General features: G+C 58.7%; 1 protein-coding gene across 4 annotated transcripts; it reads left to right on the top strand.

The window, feature by feature from the left end:
- Positions 1 to 1,050: 1,050 nt before the first annotated feature.
- LOC121664640 (T-cell activation Rho GTPase-activating protein-like) lies at positions 1,051 to 6,225 on the top strand. 4 transcript variants are annotated; one of them, XM_042028062.1, is made up of 8 exons: positions 1,051 to 1,259; positions 1,849 to 1,920; positions 2,025 to 2,078; positions 2,390 to 2,456; positions 2,687 to 2,883; positions 3,126 to 3,281; positions 3,366 to 3,475; positions 5,185 to 6,225. In XM_042028062.1, exons 4-8 carry the CDS (start codon positions 2,414 to 2,416, stop codon positions 5,627 to 5,629), a joined length of 951 nt encoding a protein of 316 aa, XP_041883996.1. In that variant the 5' UTR covers positions 1,051 to 1,259; positions 1,849 to 1,920; positions 2,025 to 2,078; positions 2,390 to 2,413; the 3' UTR covers positions 5,630 to 6,225. The 4 variants fall into 4 exon arrangements, with proteins under 4 accessions (XP_041883996.1, XP_041883994.1, XP_041883993.1 ...); XM_042028060.1 differs by lacking the exon at positions 1,051 to 1,259 and adding an exon at positions 3,705 to 3,900 and having other exon boundaries at positions 1,534 to 1,920; positions 5,185 to 5,374; XM_042028059.1 differs by lacking the exon at positions 1,051 to 1,259 and having other exon boundaries at positions 1,536 to 1,920.
- Positions 6,226 to 6,607: the final 382 nt, after the last annotated feature.

A 6,607-nucleotide genomic window follows, 5' to 3' on the forward strand; every position in this document is an offset into this window, starting at 1 on the left:
GGTGGTTCCGTGGGTGGAACAGGGCCCATCGGCTCCAGGATGGCCGTGGCCCGGCCTGGCCTGGCCCGAGCAGGGCTTGGGCCGGGCCTGCTGGCCCCCGCATGGGGCCCGCAGCCACCTGTGCCAGCGCTGGAAACGAGAGAGCTGTGGGGTGGGGGGGGGTTCTAAACTTAAGTGTGCATCACATAGGCGGTCACAACTTTTAAGTGGCTTAAAGAATTGTCCATATTCAAACTGTCCAGCTGATAGGTTCTGTCAGGTCACAGAGGAAGCTGTAAGCACCCCTTTGCAAGAACATCACTTTTGGGACTACGCTTGCTAACCCGTGACAGGCAGGAAGCCCCGCCCCCCAGTGCCACGCCCCGGTGCCCCACCCCTGCCCAGTCCAGGGTCCGTTGGCCTCGGACCATTGGTCAGTTGGACTCAGTGTCCACAAGAAGCAGCAGCAGCAGCCCAGAGCTGTCTGGTGTGTGACTCAAAAGCGAGAGAGAGCGACTTGCTGACCAAGTGGCAGTGTCATTCCAACTCCGCCACCCCACTTGGTATCCTCGGCGGGTGCGAGTGGCCCACGTCTCTGCAGAGAGACCAGGATCCTCCTGTGCCAAACAGGATGGGCCAGGCCTGGAGCTGCTTTGGCTCCAGGTAGGCTCCCCCACATCTCGGGGACACGCAGCCACGGCCGGGTCCGTGGCAGAAAGGGGCCGCCTTTCTCACAGCCACCACTCTCTGCTCTGCAGGAAGGTGGTCAGCAGCGAGGAGGCGGTGCTGAGCGTGGCCGTGGCTCTGAGCCGCAGCCCAAAGACCAGCGAGAGGCACCTTCTCCTCCTTCAGGAGCAACTGGTGGTGGCCAAGCTTCAGTAAGAGCCCACGAGCCCAGCTGCCTTTGCCCCATTCCCTGTCCCTGGGCCCGGGCACAGGCAGCCTGGCCTAAGCCCCGGGCCCCCAGGCCTTGGGGCTGCACGCAGCAGTGTGCGTGCAGATGTTGGCAGGCGGCGGGGGGAAGGGGGGAGGCAGCAGAGCTCTGCGCCGGGGGACGCCAGCGAGGCCACCTGCCCCTCACCGCTTGCCTCTGCTCTCTCCAGCCGGGGCACCACCCCGCGCCCACGGCTCTGCCTGGCCCTGGAGCAGTTGTGGGTGCTGAGCGCCGGGAAGGAGGCAGCGCCGCCGGCAGAGGAAGAGCAGCGGCAGGAAGGCAGCGATGAGGATGCCACCTCCATCATCCTCATCTGGCCCACTGGCTGGTGCATTGCCGCTTTTGGGTGAGTCGCGGTGCCACGTGCCATGGCACGGCAGGAGAGCTTGCCAGCTGTGGCAAGCAGGAAGCCTTGGGCAGCCTTGCCATGGCCTCTGCCCTCCCTGCAGAGCATGAGCAGAGAGTGGCCTGGGTGCGCCGGTCAGCTTTGGCTTGCCAGAAGGCAAGGGCAAAAGCCGCTGCTCTGGCAGCTGACAGGGAGCCGGGGCTTGGGCAGCATCTCTGCCCCGCCCCCGGCACAGGGCTTCGGGCCCCCGGGCACGGGGCGGGGCCGTGCGGCCGCACGTCTCTGCCCCGCCTAGGGGCTGGGGGGAGCGGAGCCTGGCGCTGCATCTCTTCACTCGTCTTCTCTTCCTGCAGCTGCCAGGCGCTGAAGGAGCAGTGGGTGGCCGCGCTGCAGCGGTAAGCTGCTGCTGCTGATGCAGCTGCTGCGGGGGGATGCTCCCGCAGCGGCCGCACGGGGGAACACAGCTCCTCAGCCGGGGACAGCTGCCCCTGCGGCTGCGGGCAGCTGTCGGGCACAGCTGCGTGACAAGGCAGCGCAGGTGGCTTGCGGCTCACCCAGCTCTCTGGCCGTCCCTTTTGCCACCGCACAGGAGCCCGGGAGCCCGAGTGAGCCGCCTGACAAGCATCAGAGGCTGGCCGCGGAGCTGAACGGCCGCCGTGCAGTGAGTGTGTCTGTGCTGCGGGCTCTGTGCCCGAGCGCTGCTGCGCGTGCCCGGCCCCAGAGGCACGGCTGCTCACCTTCCTGCGCTGCTTCTCTCTCGCGCAGGGGAGGCTGTTGAGCGCCGGGAAGCTGGAGCGGCTGATCGAGGAGCTGCAGAAGGTGAGAAGGGCTGCCCCCTGCGCCCGCTGTGGCCTCTGGCTGTGCTGGGGTGCCAGGGAAGCTCGGCTTGTGCCGTGACCTTGTGCGCGGGGAAGCAAGGGGCCCTGGTGCCACCGGCCAAGCAGAGGCTTCGGGGAGCCAGCGGCAGCGCCGGCACGTCCTTGCTGCTGCCACTGGCAGGACTGCTGTTGCGCGGGCAGAGGGGCCGGCGGGCCAGAGGCTGCCTGCCAGCTGTGTGCCACGCTCAGGCTGCTGGCCGCCAGCTCTTTGTGCTGCGGGGCTGCTCTGCAAGCGCATCCGGCTTCTTGCAGGCTGATCCCGAGCAAGGTCCTGCCATGGCCCCGTCCGACCAGGGAGGACGACTCGGCCGCTGCCCAGGTGAGTTTGGGAAGGGAAGGAAAGGGAAGCTTGTGCTCTCGCCGAGCTGCGCTCACCCGTGCCCCGAGTGTGGCCGTGCGGGTGTGGCACCCTGAGGTAGGAGGTGGGCTGCTGCCCACAGCTTGGAGAAAAGCGGGGCCGGGGCTGGGGTTGGGGCAGGGCAGGGCGGGCTCCGGCAGCACCGGCCTGGCGGTCTCGCTGAGAGGCTTTGCTTCTCCTTCGCTTTGAAGCGGCAGGGAGCAGTGGCAGCGGCAGCAGCGGTACGATGAGGGGGAGGTGGCTGCCCTGGCCCTTTGCTCTGCGGCGGGGCCCAGCTGGGGCTGCCCGGGCGCCGGGGCAGGAGGGCTCCGGCTGCAGCAGGGCGCTCTTCGGGCAGCCCCTGGCAGCCGTCTGCGCAGAGGACGGCACGCTGCCCCGGCCCATCCAGGTAAGGCAGCCCACACAGGGGCTGCCCATCGCTGCGTCTGGCTGCTGGGGCAGCCAGTGTCCCCACTCATGTCCCCCAGCCAAGGCCCTCTGGGGTCTCCAGCTGCACCTCGGCCATTGCTCCCTGCCCCTTGGCAGCAGGAGGCAGGGAGCCCAGGCCGGGGCAGAGCTCTGGCCCCGGCTACTGCTCTTGCACCAGGGCAGCTCCTCACGCACGTCCCCGCCCTCCTGCCTCTCCCGCAGGAGGCTGTCCTGCAGCAGCAAGGCCCCACCACGGAAGGCATCTTCTGCAAAGTGGAGAGCGCCAGGGCCATTCAGGAGCTGCGGCAGGCCCTGGACCGCGGCCTTCCTGTGGACATGGCAAGCCAGCCGGTGCTGCTGCTGGCCGTCGTCCTTAAGGTGAGCCCTCCTGAGCTGCAGCTGCAAAGGCTCCTGCCTGGGCCACCATGCTCTGAGGCTCACCGGCAGCCCTTGCTGTTGCAGCACTTCCTGAGAAGCATCCCGGGCAAGCTCCTCGTCACAGACCTCTACGAGGACTGGATGGCAGCCATGCAGATGGCCAGCAGGGAGGACAAGATCTCTCAGCTAAAAGCGTAAGCGTGGGCAGCAGCTTCCAGCTCTGCAGCAGGCACTGCTGGGAGCCTGGCACTCACCCGCAAGAGGACGTTGTTGGGAAGAGGCTGTGGTTTTGGGCAGCTCGCTCTTGCCGGCTGGCAGTCCCATTTCGGGGCAATGGACGGCAAAAGCCTTCATTTGTGTGGCCTCGGGGCAAAGGTGGGCAGTGTGGGCCTGCTGATGAACGTTGCCTTCCTGTTCCCTCAGCGTGGCCAAGAAGTTGCCCGCTGCCAACCTGCTCCTCCTGCAGCAGCTGCTGGCAGTGCTGCGGTGCATCGGCCAGCACGCCTCCAGCAGCCGCGTGACGTGCAGCAGCCTGGCCATCTGCCTGGGGCCAAGACTGCTGAGCCCACCACAGGAGGAGCAGCTGGAGCTCCAGGTCCTGCTGGCTGAGAATGACAAGGTAATGCTGTCCTCAGTAGCCAGCTGCAGCCTGGCTGGTTGTTATGAATGGATGATGTGGGTTTAAATAAGACTCTGCCTTTTTCCCAGGCTTCTGGCAGCAGGCAGTCGTGTTATTGCGTGGCCCGCACCCAAAGACCCACTCTCATTCATAAGTTCTTTAATAATGGCTATTCAGTCTATTATAGAATGAATTATTTGTTTAATTATTTATTTAATTGTTTAATTATTTATTTAATAGAATGAATTATCTATTTAATAGACACAAAACTAACAGACATAAGACTTAAACCAGACTATTACTCCAGAGGAATAAAACGAAATGTAACACCAGTATTATACATGTGGGGTTAAATGTACCAATGAACTTACAGCTATCTAAGAAATAGTATGACCTAGGATCCAATGTTTCTTATCACCAAATTGTTGAAGGGGCAGACATCGAAATCCTTTCCCTCAATTTCTGGAAAAGTAACCTTAAAGTCGCATCCAAGCTTCAGAGAGAAATCATCTCGCATGTTCCCAAGGAGTGTGTTAAGAGACTTCTGCCTCTGTGATAATTCGCGTGGACTTTGTAGACATAAGAACCAGGTCTTTTGGTCACTGATGTTTATTTTCTTTCATATCTTCCTACATCTGCTCTCATACCAAGCTGTGTACTCGGGGCTGGGGCTCAGACTCTTGTGCGCCTGGAGGTGACCCCTTGCTGGCATCTCTGACCCCTTGCTGGGCTATTAATCTGCCTGAGTTATCTCTTCCAAATGCCCCAGCCGAGACAGAGAGGAGGATGTCCTGCCACACCAGCCCATACCTGCTTGGTTGCCCAGAGGTGCTTGTGCCTGGCGGCCCCCTGTCTCCGGCCAAGGCCGCTGTGGGAGCTGCTTGCAAGAGCTGCTCCCCAGCCAGCGCCTTCCTTCAGCGCAGAGGCAAGGCTCGGCAGCGATGGCGAGGGCTGCTTGGCATGCTCTCATGGCCCTGGGCTGAGAGCAAGGCTTTCCTGTGCACAGGTGAACGGGCTGGTGGACTTCATAGTCCATAGACTATCACTGTAGGTAGTGAATTTGGAGGACATCTTTGGGGGACATTTGCTGGCCCAGAGGAGTCACTAGCACCCACAGAAATATGCACAGGCAGGAGCAGGACAGGAGGTTTGTCCCGGCCTGGGACTTGGGGTCCCAGAAATCTCTGCATCAAGAAGACATGTGGCCTAGGCCTTTGCTGTGGGTTTTGCTTTCTGTCTTGTTCTCGAAGATGTTGCTTGGCTGCACGTGCTTTTGCTTTCTAGAGCCATGCCGGGAAGAGCAAAGTGGGCCTGCAGGCAGAGCAGACAAGGAGCCCCAGGCAAAAAGCTGTCCTCATGCATCTCCCTCACTGACAGACGTCCGCCAAGAAGATGGCACAGAGACCATGGTTCTGGAGGGCCGAAAAGGCAGAGATATGTCAGCTTCACAAACCCAAGCACAACACGTCCTGGACAGGTGGGCAGAAGAGCCAGAGGGCAGGCTGGGGCCAAGGGCAAAAAGGACAAATCACAGGCTAGAGCCAGTGAGCAAGCTGGAGCCAAAGCAAAAGCACAAGACCCAAAAGGCCCCCAGACTCAAAAAAGCCCGAAGCCAAAAAGCAAACCTCCAAAAAGCCCCCCACTCAAAAAGCAAGTTTCAGAAAACCTAAAGCCAAAAAGTCCACCAAAAAGACAAAAGCATAGGCTCCAAAACCCCCCAAACTTGTGACACAGTTACTTTTTATTCCCCTTGGTCCTTCCCAAGGTCTGTCTACTGACAGGAGAGCATTGGCCCAGTCCAACCTTCCATGGCACTCCATCTCACCATATGATTGGAGAACCTCTCTGGAGGGTACAGTGTCTTCAGTGCTCCCCTGCTGACTGCCTGTCCCATATGAGATATGAACTGGTTGCCAGGGCAGAGTCTCCCCAGAGACAAGGCTTTTCTCCATCTTCTCCAAAGTGCTTTCTGGAAGTGGCACATGTGCACACCCTGCCCCACGTGCCTCTGACAACCATTGTTGAGGCTAAATTGGCTTCTCACAGGTGTGCTTTCAGATTTTAATAGTTTTGTTACATCCACATAGATGTTTCCTCTGGAGGAGGTTTTAAATATATGTTTAAATGAAAATACATTTTGGCAGATCTTCCTTGGCATCGCAGGCAATCTTGATAAACATTGTTATCCAGAGATAAGGAGAGAGAGGAGAAACTGTCATTCACAACTCTGTGTAATCCCAGTGGGAAACTACCAACAAAAAGAAGATACATTCTCTTTAAATTCTTAACCTTGTTAATCAAAACCCATTGACATGCTTAATTTAACATGAGGCATTGAGTTAAGTAATTAAAAGCAGATATTGAAATTATTGACACCAAAGTGACAAAAATTTGTTGTCACTGACAAAGGTTTACTAAAAGGTCAGAAACATAATTAGTGTTCTACTTTATCCTTTGAGTTGTAGGAAATGATAATGGAAGATACAGAAGGACACAGCAAATCAATACCTGTCTCTGTGACTTGTGTCACCAGCAAAATTTTTTGGGTTTTGGTTCATCTACAGGACATCAGGCCTGCTGACAACAGACAGAGTAAGCCAAGGACAAAGGATCTTTGCACAGGAGTTAGGGCTCATTAACAGAACTTTTAACTGTATGTGAAGGGGAAAGGCATGAAATCAGGCTCTCTAAGATAAGCCTTAGGGCA

The sequence above is a fragment of the Corvus kubaryi genome, unplaced genomic scaffold (genome assembly GCF_017639235.1).
Source record: "Corvus kubaryi isolate FWS band 111438036 unplaced genomic scaffold, C.kubaryi_AGA036_p1.0 37302, whole genome shotgun sequence".
Classification (NCBI taxonomy): domain Eukaryota; kingdom Metazoa; phylum Chordata; class Aves; order Passeriformes; family Corvidae; genus Corvus; species Corvus kubaryi.